Below are 22,141 nucleotides of genomic sequence, written 5' to 3'. Positions count from 1 at the left end.
CCCCTCCCCCACCGGGGGACAATGGCAGTGTCTGGAGATATTTCTGGTTATGGTAGCTGGGGGTGAGGGTGCTACTGCCATCTAGTGGGTGGAGGTCAGGGATGCTGCTCAACACTCTACAGGGACAGGACGCCCCCGTCCCCGTCACGGCAGAGGACGATTCAGCCCTAAACGTCAGTAGTGCCGAAGTTGAGTTAAGAAACTCTGCTCTGTGGAACCATGGTGTGGGCCTCAGACAAGAGAGAAGCTGCTCTTGTGGGTGTAGGACTCCCCTGCCCACTACCCCACCCACTCCCCAGCCGTGCCTGCCTTGGGGACCTGAGTGCTTCTGGGTACAGGGTTTGGAAACCCGTGTTGTGGGGACCTAGTGTTGCCACTGACTGCCACGGGCAGGCTCTGCCCGGTCTGTGCCTCTCCTCGTCCTTCTCATCTGTGCAGCAGCGAGGATGCCGGTAAGAGGCCCTTGATGGAACTTTCAAGAAAGCGTACCTAAAACCTCGTGATATTTGTTTTATTCTGATTTTTTAGACTTAACCCGTGCATCTGTGTAACAAATGTCTTAAGCGTCTATTCAGTTTCAAGCAGGAAGTTGGCCACATTCCCTGCTCTCAGCCACCAGCCTTATTGGTGATGGGCAAAGGGGTGGGTCAGATAGTAAACCCTCAATTACATAAACATGATCACCTCAGATAGTAGCATGTGTCCTATTTTAGGACACTAAATGTTAATCAAATTCTAACATTTTATTTTAAAATATGTCAGAGAAAGAGAATGCTGAGGAGTGGGGGGTAGAGTCACATTTTATATGGCAGCAGGGTCCCTCTGAGCTGAAACCAGGAGGAACCGACATGCAGGAATCTGGGGGCAGGGCATTCCAGGCAGAGGGAACCACCAGTGCAAAAGCCCTGGGGCAGGAAAGAGGCCAAAAGAGGCAGCCAGTGGCCTGGAGTGGAGCCAGCCAGGAGCTCCCATGAATAGTGGGAGGGAGATTTCCAATCTGTGGAATCAGCCTTCACCTGAATCCCTGTGCTTTGGATGGTTTCCATTTAGGAGTGGAATCGTGATACCTGTCGCCACTAACCATGGGTGTCTACTGTGTGCCATGCCTTTATAGTCCTGATCACCCATCTGCACAGCAATGTGTCGGAAACTTAGGGTCTAGTGAGTCTGGTGGCTTCTCTCTCTCTCGGGTATGTTTGGTGGAGTCCGGTAATCTGGGACCCACACCCAGAGCCCCAGGGGCCTCTCCTGCCTGGAGGGGCGGGGAGCTGGGCGTTCATCAGGGCAGTGGATCAGCCTGCCGTAGGACTGGCCCCTCCACACAGCCTTCCCCAGAGGACAGCCAGCCTCTTTCTTTAGCTGGGCCCCAAGCCCCCCACCTTTGTACTCAGCTGCCAGCTACACCAACTTTGCCTGGCCGCCTCCCTTGCTTGGATCTCGGCCCCCCGAGTCCTTGGCTGTCACTGATGCTAAAGGAGCAAATGTGGATCACTGAGGCCAGGGGTGGGGATGGGGGTCAGCTCAGTCCAGAACCTTCCGGCAAGACCTCTGAGGGCTGGCAGGTGCAGGACCAGGTAGGAACGCCACTTTGAGCTGAGATTTGATTGGAAACGGCAGCTCTGCAGCTTTCAAGACCCAGAGCGGGTCACTTCATGTCCCCAAAGGTCACATCTGATCCTTTCTGTTCTCAGGGGCAGCTTCTTGGTCCCAGCACCCACGACGCCCCGCTGGCACACACCCCCCCCCCCCCCCCCCCCCCCCCCCCCTCTCCCCCTCCCCCCCCCCCGCCCTGTCCTACCAGCTACTTCCTACCTGTCCATGCCTGCTCCCCTGGGTGGCCTGGGGTTTTTTCCTCCTTGCATGGAGGTCTTTGGCTGGTGCTGAGTGGTTTCCAGAAACAAAAGCAGGTAAAGATTTGGGGGTCAAAGTAAGGGGATTATCCTCAAGTTCGCCCTAAAGGTTCTCAAGGTTAACTGCAGTTAGGAGGGACCCCAGAGTCCTGAGACGCCCCATCCCGAGGGTGGCAGGTGGGCAGGCAGGCAGGCAGGGTCCCTCTGATGTTGTTCAGAGCAGACAAGAGAGGCAGCCAGAGACAGGTGCTGGAAGGATGGAGAAGGTCCTGGCATGCCCCGACCTCATCCATAAAATGGGCACACTGGTGTGAGGACCGGTCAGATAATTCACCAGGATACTTAGCATGGTTGCTTGCTGTGATGGTGACGAGGACTTTTTCACCCCTTGAGCAATCACACAGGTGGATGCTGACAAACAACTGGGAGAAGAACACCCCCGCATTTGGATGGTCTTAGGAACAGGTGGTGCTGTAGCTCCCAGTGTGAACTGATGACCACGTAATGTCCACCCGCCAGGCACCCAGGGATGGCCACGAGCATCGCATTCATGGCACACGGTCACATCCAGAGTCGTGACTTTTGTTTGCTTTAGTCACAAAAGGAGTTTCTGTAGGCTATGACTCACATGCATGGGTATTCGGCTCATCGCTTAAAAAGGAAAAAATGAGGGAATTATATAGGGTAGTTTCCATTCCCTAAATGTTGGAAATTTTGCCATAGAAGGATTTGAACTCCAGGGTGAATCCTTAAGACTGCAGTGGGTATTTTTTTTTTTTTTAATCCATCTAGGTGGCCAAAAAAACCCTCTTTTTTTTTTTTTTTTTTTTTTTTTACCACTTTCACCATTTTAAAGTGGACAGTTCAGTGGCATTTAGAACATTCACATTGCAACCACCACCCCCGTCTAGTTCCAGAACACTTTCATTACCCAGGAAGGAAACCCCATCCCCGTTAGCTGTCACTCCCCATTCCCCATCTCCCTCCAGCTCCCGGTACCCAATAATCTGCTTTCTGTCTCTATGGATTTGCCTATTGTGGACATTTCATATAAATGGGATTGTATAATGTGTGTGCAGTGTTTACAGTGAGACAAAGCACAGAGGCTCATGCACTATATACATATATGAAATATGAAAATATACATACATATGCATACATGTATTCATATGTATATATGTATATGAAGGGACTAGGGTCTCCATACCTCCCAGCTCACCAGCTATGACTGCATTTGGGTAAGATGGGAGATAATTCTTGTAGCTCTACAGGGATGAGAATATCTTTGCAAGCTTGCAGTGTCAGGAGAGGAGAAGGCTCTGTCTTGTCAAGCTACACCAGTGTTTCTCATTCTCAGCGCTGCTGACAGCCGTCCTGTGCTTCACAGGGTCTTGAACAGCATCCCTGGCCTCCACCCACCAGATGCCCAGTAGCGCCTGCTCCCCGAAGCTGTGACACCCCAAAAATCTCCAGAAACTGCTGAGTGTCCCCTGGGTGCACAATTGCCCCCGGGTGTGCTCCCCTGTCCTAGATCTCCATGCTGCTTTCACAATACCTGGGTACCTTCCAGGGTGACACGCCCTGCCCAAAGCTCTGTGCTCTGCCTGCAGGTGCCCACGGGCCTCTGGGGCCAGGCCCTCCTGAAGGTGTGGGGCCATGGTTGGTGGGCAGAGGAGGGCCCCTTCTTCCACAACCAGACTTCAGTGACTGTGGACAGCCGGGGAGCCTCTGTGTTCATCCAGACCGACAAGCCGGTGTACAGGCCCCAACACCGAGGTGGGTGGCCGGTGCACGCCAGGGTGGGGAGGGCCAGCCATGGCCTGGAGCTGCCACACGCCTATGTCCTTTCTTCCAGTGCTCATCAGCATCTTCACTGTCACTCCAGACCTGAGGCCCATCAGTGAGAAGGTGAGATTGGCTTCTAAAACCGTGGGCCCGGAACATACCCACCTGGGTTCGGCCTGGCCAGGGCCACCATCCACAACTGGCCTTTCCCCCGCCTCTTCCAATTTCTACCTCCATTCTCGGTTTCTTCCTGGGGCTCCACGTCCCTTGGGGGACCCAGGGGAAGTTCTGTGTGACAAGAGCGCTTGTGGGCATGCTTCCTCCGCAAGGGGCACCAGTGGTCCCCGCAGTGGCCAGTACCCCTCTGTGCGGGGTCGGGGCCGTGGCACATCATCTAAAATCTTAATAGCCCTGCATTTATTTAACGTTTATTAGAAAGAAAATATAATTGCCACTTAAAACCCACCGTTTCTCCTTCAAAGTAAATACACTCACATAAAAAAGGCATTGATTTTCTCTTAATCTTTATTTGGAAATAACTTCAAATGTACAGAAAAGTTGGAAGAAAGTCACAGAGAACTTCCCATAGGCCCTTCATGGAGCCCAGGGGTGGGCAGACTTCCTGTAAAGGGCCAGGTAGTAAGTATGTTCGGGTCTGCCAGTCAGAGGGATTCTGTCACAACTTGAATGGACTCAGCTTCAGACAGCACGTGAATGAATGGGTGTGCCTGCGTGCCAATAAAGCTTTATTTACACAAACAGCCAGAGGGACGGATTTAGCCCAAGGGTCATAGTTGGCCAAGCTCTGATCAGGAACAGAGGTTCTCAAACTGGAGTGTGCAGCAGAACCACCTGGAGGGCTTGTTCACATACAAGTTATTGGGCCCTCGCCAGAATTTTTTTTTTTCTTTTGCGATACGCGGGCCTCTCACTGTTGTGGCCCCTCCCGTTGCGGAGCACAGGCTCCGGACGCGCAGGCTCAGCGGCCGTGTCTCACGGGCGCAGCCGCTCCGCGGCATGTGGGATCTTCCCGGATCGGGTCACGAACCCGTGTCCCCTGCATCGACAGGCGGACTCTCAACCACTGCGCCACCAGGGAAGCCCTCCCCAGAATTTTTGATTCAGCAGCTTCCTGGATGGGCCCCAAGGATCTGTATTTCTCACAAGTCCCTGGTTTCTGCTGCTGCTCTGGGAAACCCACTTTGAGAACCACGTATCTAGATTCACCAATTAGAAAACATTTTATTATATTTATGTGCTTTCAGTGTGTGTATATACATATACATGTATTGTATGTATATGTGTATATGTACATACATAGTTTTAAAATTACTTTAATGATATATCATTTGAGAATAATTTGCAGATATCACATCTCTTTGTCCCCGAACACCTCCTGTATCCTTTAAGAACAAGAACATTCTTTCATACAACGAAAGTACAATCATTACATTTGGGAATTTTGACATCGGTACAATAATATTATCTAATCCAGAGTCCATATTGTTCCAATAATGTCCTTTATAGCATGTTTCTTTGCTGGTCCAGGACCTAGTCTCTGACGACGTGTCGAATTCAATCGTCATGTCTCTCGCATCCTTTACTCTGAATCAGCTCCTCAGCCTTTGCCTGTGTTTCACGGCACTGACGTTTTTGGAGACTCCAGGCAGTTGTTTTGAATGGTGTTCCCCAGTGGGCTGGTCTGCTGGCTTGTTCTCTGCGATCAGGTTCAAGTTGTGCGTCATGGGGGAGGATCCCCAGGAGCCGTGCTGGTCCTCCCCAGTGTGTCGTATCCTGAGGTACCTGACGGTAGTTCAGATAGAGTCTGCCTGGTTTCTCCCCGCAAAAGTCACTGTTTCCCCTTTGTAATCAGTAAGTAATCTGTGGGGGACATTTGAGACTGTGTGGACACCCTGTTACCAGTCACCATGATCACCCGCTAGTTCTAGCCTCCACAGATGAGTTCAGAATTACATGAATCAAAACTTGCTATGATGCTTGCAAAGTGGTGATTTTTCCAACTCTGTTGCTTCTTCTGTATTTATTAGTTGGCATTCTGCTGCAAAGAGGCGCTTTCAGAAGGAAAGAGATTGTAAAGGAAGAGATTTAAGTAAACTGTACATATCCAGAGCAAAGATGGGAATGCAGTCTGGGGTGACTTCAGTTGAGGGATCCCTGAGGGGTCACGTGTACGGTGGTTACTGCATGCCAGGCGCCGTTCTAACACTTGGGGCACGTGACTGAGCAGAGCAGACCCAGACCCCACCCCAGGGGGCTGGAAAATAATCCTGCAAAGTTCCCCAGTGGGCCCCCGCCTAGAAGCACAGTTCCATTGGGTACACGCAGCTTTCTCTTAACTTTCACCAGCCCGAGTTTCCACGTTACTTTTTTCATTAGATCTTTGAATGCACTTGCCCACGTTTTTGACACAGCCTTGCAAACTCACCTCAGTGCCTGAGGTCCTTCTGCCAAAGGAAGGCTTCATACCCAGCTGCCCCCTCCTGGTGGACATTTGCTTGTTTCCAGGTTTCGGTCATTGTCAGAAATGCTGCCACGATTGTTTTTATGCTCAAACCTTCTTTTTCACTGGTGTGTCCTTCCTTAGGCTCAGCTGGACCCCAGGAGTGGGATACTGAGGTCCACGGCCAGGGAGGTTTTGAAGGTCCCAAACGTGTATGTTTCTGAGCGGATGGTGTTGAGTCCCTGTGCCCAGTTGTTTTAGGGGGTCGTCTGCCCACAGCCTTCCCCGGAGAGGGGGCAAGTTGTGCAAGCAGTTGACCTTCACCGGAGTCAGTGTTGACTGCTCAGTGTGACATTGATGGAGCTAGAAGCCAGGCTCCAGGCAGGTGCTGGGGGTTCAGGGATGAAAGCGTGCATTCCAGACCTTCGAGGAACCTGGCATGATCCCTTGAAAAAACAACCCAGCTGCAACATGGGAGGGCTGCCTGGAGGAGCTGTCCTTGGTTGGGGCGTGTGGGAGTCTGGAGAGGAGGGCAGGGCTGTGATGGGGAGCCAGGAACACAGAGGTCCTGGATGGGGCTCAGCCACCCTCATTGCCAGTGGCCACTGTATGAGTTTGCTCAGTGATTTAAAGGGCAGAAATGTATTCTTTCCCAGTTCTGGAGGCCGGAAGTCTAAGATCAAGGTGGGGGCAGAATTGGTTCCTTCCAGGGACCATGAAGGAGGGATTTGTTCCAGGCCTCCCTCCTTGGCTTGTAGCTGGCCATCTTCTCTCTGTGTCTTCATATTGTCTTCCCTCTACGTGCATCTGTGTCCAAATTTCCCCTTCTTATCACACCAGTCCTATTGGACTGGGACCTATGCTAGGGACCTTATTTTAGCTCATCACCACTATCAAGACCTATCTCCAAATACAGTCACATTCTGAGACACTGAGCGTGGGGACATCAACATGTGAATTTGGGGAGGAGGGGGACACCATTAAACCCATTACAGAAACTGTGCCTGTCCCGAGGGATGAACACAGCGTGCACGGAGGGCTCGGGTCTTATGGGAGGGTTTGCTCACTGCCTCTGTTTGTCTCTGTTGCAGCTGGAAGCTTATGTCCTGGTGAGTGGCCTGCCCCTCTGCAGCTGGCTCAGAGACAGTTAGCCCGCTCTCTGCAAGACCTGGTCTGTTTTTGCCTAAGACCCACCCTCTGGGTTGACCCCTGCCTGCCTCGGCACCCCATAGACTGGGACCTGGTCCATCCCGATCCCTGGGCCCACCCTGGAATAAGCTGAGTGTGTGTCTGTCCATCTCTTTGTAGATTTGCATGCCGCTCCCTAAATGAGGAGGCAGGCCAGCCCTTTCCGCCACCTTGTCCTCAGACAAGTCCCTTCTTTGCCCTGAGCCCTGAGCTTCTGTTTGCCCCGAGCTCTCTGTTGGCCCCGAGCTCTCTGTTCTGCCTAGAGAGCAGGCTTGGAAGGCCCGCATGCACACCGGGCACACACAGGCTGCCTTGAGTTTACTGTGCATCCGTCCCCCTGCAGGACCCCCGGGGCTCACGGATGATGGAGTGGAGACATTTGCAGCCCTTATGCTGCGGTAAGTCTCTCTTCTCATCCTCTCTCCTAATTCCTTCTGTGGTTTGGGGCCACCTTTGGGTGGCAGATGTGATAAACCTTCCAGGAAAATAGAATGTGCTCTGTCTGGGCACCTGCCGCTCCTTCCCTGCAGCGTTGGGACCCTCCGCCCACATTTCTGTGTGCCTGGGATCCCAGCTGGGGATCCTCCTGTAACTTGAGATCTTTCTGGAGTATCAGGGCCTTGTTTGTGGGCACCCCCCACCTTCCTCCTGCTGCAGATCTTCTTTGTCCTCATCCCCAACCCAACCCAACACGAGCCATGGCATTTTTTTCTTTCTCTATGACAATAAGGGCCATGTAATTGACATCTGTCTCCCTTTGTGCTTCGGCCCTAAGGGAAGTGGAGTCCTGGGAGAGGGGAGCTGTAGGTGGGGTTTGGGGAGACTGAGGACGGCTGTGCACCCTCGACCTGGGAAATGCACAGACATGACAGACCCCTGAGTCCTGCTCGGGGGCTCCTGGCCCCCGCGTGCCTCTGTGAACCAGACACAGAGAATGGGGTCTCTAGCCGCCGTGTGGGCTGTGGTGGTTTGTGCAGATCTCCTGGCCTGGCCTTGACCCCTCTCCATGTTCATTTCGCTCTTCCTGATTCTGAGATGCCTGGAGAGGGCTGCCAAGTAGGGACAGGGCTTGTGTGATTCTCTGTCACCAAGGGAACGACTCGCGTGGGGAGCAGAGCTGTCTGCGCCTGGCCTTGGCCTCGGGGGTCCCCCAGGAACCCAAGGTGCAGTGTCTCGCTGCTTCCCCTTCAGACTGCAGAGGTGCTTGTTCTGCACAAATCCCCGCCAGCCTCGGGTGGCTTCTGGCTTCCCCGAGGGACTGCTCGGCCAGGGGAAGGCGCAGGGTCCCCGGGGCGCCTCTGCCCTGACCTCACCACCAGATGCCAGGCCCTCTGTACACTCACTTGCCCCAGGATGAGGGAGGGCGTCTCTCTTCACACAGGCATCACCAACATGACCTTCCCCTTGTCTGACCAGCCGGTACTGGGAGAATGGTTCGTTTTTGTCGAAATGCAAGGCCACGTGTACAACAAGTCCTTTGAAGTTCAGAAGTATGGTAAGTCAGAGAATCTTAGGACCCAAGGATTTCAGATCTGGGAGAAACCACAGCCCTAGTGACAACACACATGACAAGGGGGAAGATGGCAGGAGCCTCATTCACTGAGGGCTCAGTAGGGCCAGGCGTGATATGGAAGGCTGGGCCTTTGTCATGTCCTTTAAAAAAAATTGTAAAATATATGACTTCATATGAGTAGAATCATAAGGTATTTGTCTTTTTGTGAGTAGCTTATATCACGGAGCATAATGTCCTCAGGGTTCATCCATGTTGCATTATGTGTCCGAATGTCCTTCCTTTTTAAGGCTGTCACTTCCTTTTGTTCTTTCATCCTTGTCCTGAACCTATGAGGTATCTCCATTTTACAGATGGGGAAACTGAGGCTGAGAGAGCTGTTAAGGAAACTGCTCAAGTAATAAGAGCTGGGGAATGAACCTGGGCCAGAGCCATATACTCTGCTTCTGTGCTAAAATTCTCCCTGATGGGGTCAAGGATTTCTCTTCCTTTCACGAGGCAGGTCTTGGAAGGAAAATCCTTAGAGGTCAGGGTTATGGGTTGCAAGCAACAGAAGCCTGGTGCAGACCCAGTAAGCAAAAGGAAAGGGTTATAGGCTTGTGTAACAAGCTCTCAGGACCAGAGTCTTCATGTTTCCTCCATTCTGCTCCTTGGTGTCCATCTCTCCGTGGGCTGTGCAGTGGGACGAGCTGGCTGGATGTGCCCAGGGTGGCAAAGAGTGACCCTTTCCAGCTGCAGGCACCCTCAGGATGCCCCTGACGGGTCCAGAAGCCTGGCTACTTGTGCACCCCTGGGATGGGCTGGAATTGGCTGCACTCAGTTCAGGTGGCCTAAAACTGATGATACATGGCCCCCTGAGAAAAACGAAGTGCTGGTCCCCCAAAGATAGGAAATAGATGCGGCCGGCAAAACCCCCAGAGAGCTGCTCAGCAACGGGTGGTGTGGATTCCTATGGTGTCAGCAGCACAGAAACCCCAGAGGTGGCTTTGTGTTCCTCCCTCCCGCATCTCCAGTACCCTTCTGGGGCCGCCCCAGAGGTGGAAGCCACCCTGCCTCCTTCCTCTCTGCTCTCTCCCTTCAGTGTTGCCGAAGTTTGAGCTCCTTATTGACCCGCCCCGATATATCCAGGACCTGGACACTTGTGAGACCGGCACTGTGCGGGCCAGGTGAGAAAGAGGCGGCCACTGTCGGTGAGCCCTTCCCACTGTGGGCACGCCCCTCCCCTAGGACCCACCCCTTCCCAGCAGTGCTCCTCCCCTAGGACACGCCCCTCCTCCAGAGCACACCCAGTCCCCTTAGGACTTGCCCCTCCCCAGGGAAGCCCCTGCCCCTAGGACATGGCCCTCCCCTAGGGCATGCCCTTCCCCAGGGCACACCCCCTAGACCATGCCCCTTACCCTGCGGGCAGCATCCACAGCCAGTGGACTGACTTACAGCCAGTGGGCTGACCCGTCTAATGACCAGGCTGTTGACGGAGCACGATGTGAGGGTCGACCGGAGGGAGTCAAGAGGCTCTGTCCCTTTCTGGGACCCCTGGGAGAGCCCTACATGGCCCGTGTCCCCGCCCCATCTCTGCCACCTGCCGGAGGTTGTGGCTGAGACTTCTCCCTCGTGTGTCTCCCCTGGCTGTGTGTGTTTTAAAATCCAGGGACGTGGTGGATACACACATTTTTTTTTAACATCTCTATTGGAGTATAATAGCTTTCTATTGTTGTGTTAGTTTCTGCTGTATAACAAAGTGAATCAGCCATGCGTATACATATATCCCCATATCCCCTCCCTCTTGCGCCTCCCTCCCACCCTCCCTTTCCCACCCCTCTAGGTGGTCACAAAGCACCGAGCTGATCTCCCTGTGCTATGTGGCTGCTTCCCACTAGCTATCTATTTTACATTTGGTAGTGTATATATGTCCATGCCACTCTCTCACTTCGTCCCAGCTTACCCTTCCCCCTCCCCGTGTACGCAAGTCCATTCTCTACGTCTGCATCTTTATTCCTGTCCTGCCCCTAGGGTCATCAGAACCTTTTTTTTTTTTTTTAGATTCCATATATATGTGTTAGCATATGGTATTTGTTTTTCTCTTTCTGACTTACTTCACTCTGTATGACAGACTCTAGGTCCATCCACCTCATTACAAATGACTCAATTTTGTTTCTTTTTATGGCTGAGTAATATTCCATTGTATATATGTACCACATCTTCTTTATCCATTCATCTGTTGATGGACACTTAGGTTGCTTCCATGTCCTGGCTATTGTAAATAGAGCTGCTGGATACACACATTTTATAGTCTAGAAAATACTAGCAAAATTCTGGGTGTTATTTTTTAAATTTTGCTCCCATTTTGCCCCTGTGTCCCAGTAAGCAGGTGTCTCCACTGCATCAGGCATGATACACATACATTTAAGTATTTTACCAACATCCCTGAGAGGATGGTTTTATTCTCATTCTCCCGATGAGGGAACCAAAGCTCAGAGAGGTCAGATCTCTGGTTCAAAGTTGAACTCCCTGGGCACTTTAGCCCAGCCAGGCCTTCCTGTTGTCCACGGTTGCTCGATCCTCTGGGCTGCCTTGCTCCAATGTGTGGCCAGCCTCAGTGGTTGTCTCATATACCCTGCTGCTTTGGTCCAGAGTTCCTCTCTGACCCTTGGTCTCTTTTTCTGTCCAACATGAGGCTTGGTGCAGAGGATCACAGGGCCCTGATGTGATCTGTCCTTACTCAGGGCTACAGGGAGGGCTGTAAGGTGGAGTGTAGGATGGGAAGCATCCCTGGATTAGCCACTGTACCACTGATCACATCTTGCAGGGCCTGGCCTTCCTGAAACTGACCCCTCCTCTGCTGTCCCCTGGGCATCTCCTGCTTGTGAAACTTACTACCCTTTGTCCTTTCGTTCCAGGTATACCTTTGGGAAACCTGTCTCAGGGACTTTAACCATCAACATGACTGTAAATGGCGTGGGGTACTACAGCCAGGAGGTGGGGCGCCCCATCCTTAGGACCACCAAGGTGAGGAGCAGGAACCCCGACCCACTCGGTGGGTCCCTTCCCACCAGCTTCATCTCTGTGATCGTCCGTTTTATTTTGCTTTCCAAAACACTTTAGCTGGTGGGGATATTCCGATGATAAAATTCCTGCAGGCTGAACATAGAGGCTAGAACATAAAAAAGAAGTAATAAAGTCGACTTGTCCTCTGATAGGCAGACACAGACACTATTGGTATTTTGATGTGTTTCCTCTTAGGATGTTGTGTGTAAAGTTAAAAAAAAGTTTTCTTGAGACATAATTCACATATCATATAATTCAAATCCCCATATAGAATGTACGAGTCGGTAGTTTTTAGTATATTACAGAGTTGTACAACCACCACCATACAGTTTTAGAATATTTCTGCTAACCGTCCCCCCACCCCCGCCAATCTCTCGCATCCTTTTGCAGTTAAGCCCTGTTTGCATCTCCAGCCCCTGGCAACCACTTACTTACATGCTTTGTCTCTGTGGATTTCTGGACATTTCATATAAATGGAATCATGCACCATGTGACCTTTTGTGTCTGGTTTCTTTCACTCAGCCTGATGTTTTCAAGGTTCATCCACATTGTACTGTGTGTAGGTACTTCATCCTTTTTTATGGCTGAGTAATATTCCGCCGCGTGGTTGGACCACATTTTGTTTATCCGTTCATTAGCTGACGGACATTTGAGTTGTTTCTGCTTTTCGGCTATTCTGGATGATGCTATGAACATTCACGTACAAGTTTTTGTGTGGCCAGATGTTTTCATTTCTCTTGCATTTGGAATCCCTGGGTTGTATGGTATGCAATTAAATGAAGACCGCCCAAACAAGAACAAGCAAAGGCTGTCTATTCGAAGCTTGCAGCAAGGGAGCCAGCCACCATCACCTGTGTTTGGCAGAGACTCAAAGGCAGGTGGAGAAGAGGGAAGGCTTTATAGTGAAAGAAAGGGAAGGCTTCCAGTGTGCCGTGATGGGAGGCTATTGGTGTGCAGAAAGTCATGGGCGGGTAACTAGAAACAGGCATCCAAAGTGATTGATGAGGGGGTGCACATTTGGCTCTTTCCAATTGGTCCTAAGATGGAAGTGGGAGCCAAAATCAGAAAAATTGTCAGTTATGAATCTGGTCCTGGCCATTTGGGGCTTGTTGTGACAGGGGTTATGGTTTGGTTGCTATTGAGATAGGGGTCTGACTTCTTACAAGTCTGACTTATAGATACAGTTGGCCCTTCCATGTCTGAGGCTTCTGCATCCCAGGATCCCAGATTGAAACTCTTTGAAGTGGGTTGAATCCGCAAATGCGGAGCCGCGAATACGGAGAGCCGACTGTAATGGGTTGGCTTCCTTGCTGGTGCCTGCAGAGTGTGGGTCCGAGTTCTCTTTTTTTCTGTATTATCTGGCCCTGGTCCATTTGTATATTCAGTCTCTCAGTGGTGTCTCTCTGTTTAGTTGTTTGAAGAGCTCCCAGACTGTTTTCCAAAGTGGCTGCATGATTTCACGTTCCCGTGCATGTCAAGTTTTATAAGCTGGTTTTTGTTTTTCAACTTAACATTAAGTTGTGAGTGTGCTACTATGTAACATACACACACATCTTGGAGATTCGGTGCCCCTGTAGGCATTAAACCCTGTCAGCGCCACCTCCTTCCCATTTCCACCCGAAGCTATGTCTTCATCCCTTTGCCACCTGGATTGTGTCCCCGCTCTCTGTCCCTGAGGCTTCTCTTCTGTGGAGTAGACACCCTGGCCCCTCACCTCTTTCGTGCCTGGTGTTGGTGCCCTCGGTATCCTAGCCATTGTCCCTGGAGGCTGCCCCTGGTGGCTCTTGCCTTAATTTTCTCCTTTACTGAGTAATTCACTCCACAGCTGTTTGTGAATGTGGATTATTTGCCAGCCTCTGCCTCCAGGTCCTGAGATAGGGGTTGATTGAGGGGGTTCTGTACCCCGGGCGTGGGAGGCGAGCCAGTGCTCCAGTGTGGCTGACCAGGTTCAAGTCCCTGCCTGCAGTCTGGCCCGAGGGGTTGTCTCACCTTCTGCCCAAGGAGCTGACTCCCTTCCTCCTGGGACATAATGCATGTCCAGCCAGGGATTCAGTCCCCACGCAGTGACTCATGGCATAGGTTGGGTGGGTCACCGAGTGTCCCCCTGGCCCTCCAAGCCACCAGAGCCACCTACTTTTTTTTTTTTTTAATATTTATTTATTTGGCTGCGCCTGGTCTTAGTTGCGGCACGCAGGATCTTTGTTGCGGCATGTGGGATCTGGTTCTCTGACCAGGGATCGAACCTGGGCCCCCCAGATTGGGAGCATGCAGTCTTAACCGTTGGACCGCCAGGGAAGTCCCCAGAGTCACCTACTCGAGCTCTGCGCTTGCGAGTCATCTCTCAAAGCCACTCCAGCTCCCGGCGAGCATGACCTGTGTGTTTCCTGCCTCCAGATCCACGGCTCCCAGGACTTCAACATCTGCGTGAAGGACATGATCCTGGCCGATGTCCCTGAGCACTTCCGGGGCACCGTCAGCATCTGGGCCATGGTGACCAGCACGGACGGGAGCCAACAGGTGGCTTTTGATGACTCCACCCCCGTCCAGAGACAGCTGGTGGATGTCCGGTACTCCAAGGACACCAGGAAGCAGTTTAAGCCGGGTCTGTCCTATGTGGGGAAGGTAAGCCCTGGGCATGGTGCCCAGCAGGGGCCGTCAAGGTCACAGGTTCTGCGCTGCCTCCCAGCCCAGCTCCTGCCCAAGGACCACTGTGTAACCGCTGCAGTGCATGCCGCACGCCCCACAGCCGTGACTTGGCTGAATACTACGTCGTTTGATTGTGCCAGCAGAACTTTTGCCCTCTTGGGATCAAGGGACTGCTTTGCTGAGTGTGATGAGAGCTGGTACTCAGGGCAGGGGACACTGGACATTCTGCTCCACCTAAAAGCATGGTTTACTTTAATCCACATAGTTAGACATTCCCGTACCTAGAGCGTTAAACCATGATGCTACGTATCCACTTATTATTTTTTTTTAACATCTTTATTGGAGTATAATTGCTTTACAATTGTGTGTTAGTTTCTGCCTTATAACAAAGTGAGTCAGCTATACATATACATATATCCCCATATCTCCTCCCTTGCATCTCCTTCCCATATACACTACCAAACGTATCCACTTATTAAATCACCTTCCTTAACTGGGTTGACGTTATCTCTGGATGACTTAATAGCTAAGTCCCTAAAAGTCAGATCCCCGTCCCTGAGACAGACTGATTCAGATCCCCTGTGGGGAACAGCATTTTGAACAAGCCCCCATCTCCCTCCCACCCACCACACCATTTTTTCTACACAGTAAAGTTTGAGGTGACTAGAAATTCGAGATCCTTATCCTAATTGCTGAACTGGGGCATCTGTGTTTCAATTGCAGCTGGGGGAGTCAAGGCCAGTGGAGCCTAGCATCACCTCAGGGAGAAGCTGGCCATGCCCTCTAACCCCTGCCTCTGCCCAGCACCCACACCCCTGTCCCCTTTTATGTTCCATGGGTCACCCACAGGATCCTAGCGGTCTGTCCTCATGCTGTGTCCTGCTTCTCCTGCTCTGCTCTGGGACCTCTCTTTTCTCCTCCGTGATGAGATCTCAGCTCCCACTGTCCCACACACAGAGACATGGCTTGTGTGCCCCTGGCTTTGAGGGTACCAGCTTGAGTAGAAGCTAAGGCACCATGTGCAGGGTCAGATGGTGTATGAAGAAGGGGCTTGGAGCTGTCCATTCAGTGAAAGGGGAGCATTTAACCTACACCTAAGAAATTTTCTACTGTCTGCCTTAAAGAACGGAGCTGAAGCTGGTCACCCCATCACCAGATAACCTACACAGTTGAGGGGTGCTCCAGGGTCCTTCAGGAACCACTGACCATATTTCTTCACAATATCTGAACCCCTCATTCTGACTGCCTTTTCTACCTGCCTGAATGAGTGAGGTCTGAGAGTCACGTGGCATGGTCCGTGGCATTGCCCGCCCCATTCCTACCTGGCTATGGCACCAGGAGAATGGCTGGCATGGGGTGATTTGTGCCTTGTGACTTCTTTGCCAAGTCTAAGGTCATAAAAGTTTTCCCCTACGTTATCTTCGAAGTGTTTTGTAGTTCTAGCCATTACATTTAGGTCTCTGATCCATTTTGAGTTAATTTTGGTATATGGTGTGAGGTAGGGGTTCAACTGCATTCTTCTGCATGTGGAGATCCAGTTGTCCCAGAACCACTTGTTGAAGGAATTGTTCTTTCCCCATTGAATGGTCTTGGCACCCTTGTCATAAATCAATTGACTATAATCTTTTTCTTTTCTTTTTTTTTTTTTGCTGTGCCACTCGGCATGCAGGATCTTAGTTCCCTGAGCAGGAATTGAACCCATGCCCCCTGCAGTGAAAGCGTGGAGTCCTAACCACTGGACTGCCAGAGAATTCCCCCTCACCATATTTTAATCTTATTTTTTTGAATCAATTGACTATAGATGGGTGGATTTATATCTGGACTCTCAGTTCTTCTACTCCACTGGTCTGCATATCTGTCCTTATACCAGTACCACGTGTCTTGATTACTGTACCTTTGTAGTACGTTTTGAAATTGAGATGTGTGAGTTCTTGGTTCTTTTTCAGGATTGCTTTGGCTGTTCGGTGCCACTTGCAATTCCGTATGAATTTTAGCATTAGATTGTTGATTGCTAAAAGGAAGCTGGCTGGGAGTCTGCTGGGTGATTGGGTTGAATCTATAGATCCATTTGGGAAGTGTTGCCACCCTAACCACGTTGAATCATTGGTGACTCCTTCCAGGTGGAGCTGTCCTACCCAGACGGCAGCCCGGCTGAGGGGGTGACGGTCCAGATCAGGGCAGAGCTGACGCCGAAGGACAACATATACACCACCGAGTCTGTGTCCCGGGGTGGGCTGGTAGGGTTTGAAATCCCCTCCATCCCTGTGTCAGCCCAGCACGTGTGGCTGGAGGTGGGTGAGTCACCTAGACCCTTGTCATTCAGCCAGCAGGCATGGATTTGGCCCCTCCTCCAGGCCATGCTCGGGCACTGGGTCAGTGGACCTGGGTCCTGCCCCTGCCCTGAGGGAGTTCAAAGTCTGATGGGGGAGGCTGATAGTAAGTCAGATAACCCAGCCACCCCAGAGTGAGGCGGGGGCTGAGAAGCGATGAGGGTGCCTGTCTTCTGTGAGGGGATCTTCCCAGGTGGACTCCTGACAAGGGGGAGGTTCAGCCAGGCTGCTTCCAGGAAGGTGGAACAGCATATGCACAGCCCCAGAGGCCCAGAGTCCTAGCGTAATTGGATCCTGCAAATGCCCAGCCAGCCAAGCCATTTCAAGAAGATATGGAGGAGGGAGCCAGTGGGGCTTCCCCTCACCTCACAGGGGTGCTCAGGGCTTACCCAGAAGGCAGTCTGTCACTCCAGTGCCCATAGTGGGGGATGTCTGGGCGGGGCCACAGGTGGGCAGACGGGAGGGGATGATGGAGAGGACACTGAGCCTGGAGCTGTGGAGGTAGAATTGGCAGGACCTGGTGTCTCCTTGTCCGGCGAGGGAGGAGCAGGTGTGGTAAAGAGGATGTCCCAGCCCTCACCTCTATAGCTGGTGGTAGGCGTGGTGGCCCCACGGACACTGGGATGGTGGGGACAGAAGGTAGCTGAGAATAAATGTGTAGGTGGGAGCCGAGGACACTTGTGGTCACTATGTCCCCTGTGGGCGACATGTCCTTAAAGACTTTTTTTTTTTTTTTTTTGCGGTACACGGGCCTCTCACTGTTGTGGCCTCTCCCGTTGCGGAGCACAGGCTCCGGACGTGCAGGCTCAACGGCCATGGCCATGGCTCACGGGCCCAGCCGCTCCGCGGCACGTGGGATCTTCCCGGACCGGGGTAGGAACCCGTGTCCCCTGCATCAGCAGGTGGACTCTCAACCACTGCGCCACCAGGGAAGTCCTCCTTAAAGATTTTTAACAGCCAGGGATCCCCAGGCCACCGACACTTTTTACCACCTGGCTACAAATTTGGAGGTTCCTGCTACCCCACTACCTTACAATTACAGCACCTGTGGACATGTAGCATTATATTCATTTCAGGTGTTCAACATAATGATTTAATGTATGTATATATTGTGAAATGACACCGCAATATGTCCAGTTACCATACACAGTTACACTTTTTTTTCTTGTGATGAGAACCTCTAAGATCTATTCTTTTAGCACCTTTCTCAAATGTACAATACGATATTATTAACTATAGACCCCATGCTGTACATTACATCCCCAGGACTGAATTTATAACTGGAAGTTTGTATTTTTTGCAATTACAGTTTTATTATAGCAAAATGATACAAATTGGGACCAACCAAAGAGAGAGACACACATGCATAGGACGAGAGCTGGGAGGGTCCCCAATTTGTAGCTTCATGTGCTGTCCCCATGCAGTTGGGACACATCACCCTCCTGACACTACACAGAGCACTGCCAATAGGGATGCACACTTCCACTTTGGTGTCCACCGTTTTAATTGGGGTTTCACTACATAGGCTTGATTGATTAATCATTGGCCCCATGACTGAACTCAGTCTCTAGCCGCCTCCCCTCCCTAGAGGTCAAGTTGATACCACATCACGTGGCTCAAAGCCCCAACCCTCTAATCCCATGATTGGTCTTTGTGGCATGATTGTCCCCATCCCAAACTATCTCATTAGCTCATATTATCAGGACCCACCATGAATAACAAAGACACCCGCATCACTTGGGAAATTTTAGGGGTTCAGAGGCTATCTGCCAGTAACTGAGATAAAGGTGGGCCAGCTTCTTTTCTCTAGTTGCGGTGAGCGGGGGCTACTCTTCGTTGAGGTGTGGGCTTCTCACTGCGGTGGCTTCTCTTGTTGCGGAGCACGGGCTCTAGGCATACGGGCCTCAGTAGCTGTGGCTCGTGGGCTCTAGAGCGCAGGCTCAGTAGTTGTGGCGCATGGGCTTAGTTGCTCCGCAGCATGTGGGATCTTCCCAGACCAGGGCTCGAACCCGTGTCCCCTGCATTGGCAGGTGGATTCTTAACCACTGCGCCACCAGGGAAGTCCCCCGCTTCTTTGTTCTTTATCACACAGAGGTCTTAGACTACTCCCTTCTTGCCCCCACTTCTGGCAACTCTCTTGTGTTAGCCACACTTTTCCAGCAGCAAGTGAAGGCAACAGGTTCAAACTCCCAAAAGAGCAAAAGTAATATAACGGGGCATGAAGGGGGAGGATGGAGAACTCCAGGGGGAGCAGCGTCCACAGCTCTGGGGATGCTGCCCAGCGCGGCTTCTCCCTCTCCTGACCACCATCTCCCCTGTGCTCACTTCCCAAGGAGGTTTTACCCTCCGAGAAGCCACCGAAGCTGCTGGCAAGCCCAGGACATGGGCTTCCCTAATATGCCCATGATGGAACTGTCTCTCAGTGGCCACGTGGGCCACCTGCCATTGCCTGAGCCAACCCCCAACACCCTGTGGCCAGCCTTGGACACTTGCTTCCCGTGGAGCTGGGGAAGAACAAGCTAGCCACACTGGACCCCATACTCTGAGAATTGGGGAAGAGGTTCTCCAAAGGGAAATTGGAACATGAGAAGATCTTGTTGCAGGGCAGGGCAGGGCAGGCAGAAGCGTGGAGTCGGGACACATCACCCTCCTGATACTACACACAGAGCACAGGCAATAGGGATGCTCACACCCACCTCAGTGTCCACAGTTTTTATTGGGGTTTCATTACATAGGCCTGATTAAGACCCCCTTCCGACACCAAGCATCCAAGCCTTGATCAAATACCCTCTCTTCTTTAGACCAAGGTGACAGCCCTCGGTGGAAAGCTCGTGGGGGCCCAGTACCTGCCCAGCTACCTCTCCCTCAGCAGCTGGTACTCCCCCAGCCAGTGCTACCTGCAGCTGCAGCCGCCCTCCCTCCCCCTGCAGGTAAGGCTTTCAGGTGTGCCCTTCTGGAGCAGGACGGGGCCCTCGGAGCAGCATGCATGTGCCTCCAGGGAGTCTGCACGTGCCCCAGCAGGGTTAATACTCATGCTGACACAGGAGCCCCATCCCTCCGGCAAGGGGAGTATTCCATGGAATGAATTCCTGTCATTCATTTATGATGGACATTTAGGCCAAGGCCAGGGTTTACTGTGATGTCACCTGCCCTCAGGGTCCCGTTGGCCCTGGTTCCCCACTGTCTGGAGTTTCTTGTGCAAAGGCACCGGAAGTCACCCACCAGACACTTGCAGACACACCGAGTGCAAAGATGAGACAAACTCAGAGCTGGGTCTCACGTTATAGTTCTTCCCAAGTCTGTTATTCCATGATCCAAATTAAGTAAGATGCGTGAAGATGTGTGTGGAAATAGGGATCCGTAAACACTGAGCAGAAACCACAGAGACTTCCCATACACCCACTTCCCCTGCACGCAGTTTCCCTGATTATTACCATCTGTTAAAATTGATGAGCCGCTATTAATATGTGACTATGGACTGAAGTCCCCAGTGTATGTCAGGGTTCCCTCTTGGTGGTGCACGTTTTATGACAAATGCACAATGTCACGTATCCACCGTTACAATGTCATACAGGATCGTTTCACTTCCCGAAAAATCCACTGTGCTCTACCTATTCCTCCCTCCCTCCCTCCAACCCCTGGCAAACGCTGAGCTTTTCACTGTCTTTATACTTTTTCCTTTTCAGGAATGTCATAGAGCCAGAATTATATAGTGCATGTACTTTTCAGATTGTCTTCTTCTTTTTTAAAAAATCTTTATTTATTTATTTGGCTGCAGTGGGTATTTTTTTTTTTTTTTTTGGCTGTGTTGGGTTCGTTGCTGCACGAGGGCTTTCTCTAGTTGTAACGAGCGGGGGCTACTCTTCATTGCGGTGCCCGTGCTTCTCATTGCGGTGGCTTCTCGTTGTGGAGCACGGGCTCTAGGCACGTGGGCTTCAATAGTTGTGGCACGTGGGCTCAGTAGTTGTGGCACATGGGCTTAATTGCCCTGCGGCGTGTGGGATCTTCCTGGACCAGGGATTGAACCTGTGCCCCCTGCATCGGCAGGCGGATTCTTAACCATTGCACCACCAGGGAAGTCCTGTGCCGGGTCTTAGTTGCAGCACGTGGGATCTTTGTTGCCACTTGCGGGATCTTCGTTGTGGCACGTGGAATCTTTTTTAGTTGCGACATGTGGGATCTAGTTCCCTGACCAGGGACTGAACCCAGGCCCCCTGCATTGGAAGTGCGGAGTCTTAGCCACTGGACCACTGGGGAAGTCCCCAGACTGGCTTCTTTCATTTAGCAATTTGCATCGAACTACCTCCGATTCTTTTCCTGACTGGAGAGGGCCTTTCATTTTCGTGGCAAATTACATTGCATCATACGGTTTGGATCAACTGCGGTTTGTTTGTCCCCTCACCTCTTAAACGATGTATACGTATATGTATGTTTTATAAAGCACTCCGTTAATTCCCCTAATTGATGTTCTGAGGGCTGAGCCCGGCTGCCGTGGGTGGTGGCAGGCTTGCCAGCATTGCCTCTAATGGAAACCACTTGCCAACGGGACTCCCAGGCCCTACCAGCCCTGTAAACCTCTGAGATCCCCTCTCCGAGGGTGCTGCCCAGACCTGAGGGGCCCCTGGGATGCGTCTTGGAGGAACTGAGGTGGCAGGGCTGCCTATTCCCTGGGTTTAATGGCCCTCTGTGGGGGTTATGAGAATGAGAAACTCCAGTGAGATCATGCCCAGCTTGGCTGCACACCCTGTTCTTGTTTTAATACTGTTTAACCATCTGTGCTGCGTAGGGATGCTGGGGTTGGCCACCTTCTTGTGGGGGTGGGAAGGAGTCCTGTGTCATGTCTGCTGGGACCACTGTTCCCGTAGGCGAGGACTTGGCTGGGCTGCTCAGAATTTCTTCTTGGAGGGACACCTCTGTCCTGCCTCAGTTAGGTCAGCAGGCGCCAGCTCTCCCCGTCCCAGACTGTCATCGAGGGGCCCTGAGTGTGACCTCAGGGCATTGAGGCAAGAGTGGTCATGCCTGGTGCAGTCCCAGCTCTGTGTTGGGGCCCTTTCTTCTTCCTCCAGCACCAAGGGATGTGCAGGGAGGAGCTGCTCTGTAAATGGGGCTGTCACCCCAATATTTTAGGGTTGCTCTGATGCCATGGGGTTAGTTCGTGAGAAGAAAAAGATTTGCACTCTTTCCTTTTTTTTCCCCAACATCTCGAACAGAAAGAGACTTTTGTTTGGGTGTTGTTATAAGGAGGATATTTGCAAATTTAGAGAGAAATAAAAAAAAGTATAATAAATAACCATACGCTTTTCACCTAGATTTATTAATTAATATT

At 51.7% G+C, this 22,141-nt stretch overlaps 1 protein-coding gene across 1 annotated transcript in view; it reads left to right on the top strand.

Annotated features, from left to right (window-relative positions):
- The window catches only part of CPAMD8 (C3 and PZP like alpha-2-macroglobulin domain containing 8), a 94,270-nt gene that overhangs the window by 7,145 nt on the left and 64,984 nt on the right, over window positions 1–22,141 (top strand). The window contains exons 4-13 of the mRNA XM_024767435.1: window positions 3,461–3,626; window positions 3,706–3,758; window positions 7,188–7,205; window positions 7,628–7,682; window positions 8,666–8,779; window positions 9,876–9,960; window positions 11,692–11,800; window positions 14,234–14,461; window positions 16,606–16,776; window positions 19,617–19,745. Of these exons, the coding sequence (XP_024623203.1) occupies window positions 3,461–3,626; window positions 3,706–3,758; window positions 7,188–7,205; window positions 7,628–7,682; window positions 8,666–8,779; window positions 9,876–9,960; window positions 11,692–11,800; window positions 14,234–14,461; window positions 16,606–16,776; window positions 19,617–19,745 (1,128 nt within the window). The remainder of the gene's footprint in view (window positions 1–3,460; window positions 3,627–3,705; window positions 3,759–7,187; window positions 7,206–7,627; window positions 7,683–8,665; window positions 8,780–9,875; window positions 9,961–11,691; window positions 11,801–14,233; window positions 14,462–16,605; window positions 16,777–19,616; window positions 19,746–22,141) is intronic.

This window comes from Neophocaena asiaeorientalis, unplaced genomic scaffold (assembly GCF_003031525.2).
Source record: "Neophocaena asiaeorientalis asiaeorientalis breed wild unplaced genomic scaffold, Neophocaena_asiaeorientalis_V1.1 scaffold87, whole genome shotgun sequence".
Lineage (NCBI taxonomy): Eukaryota > Metazoa > Chordata > Mammalia > Artiodactyla > Phocoenidae > Neophocaena > Neophocaena asiaeorientalis.
The sequence above is the reverse complement of the archived record's forward strand: the minus strand, read 5'-3'. Positions and strand labels throughout refer to the sequence as shown.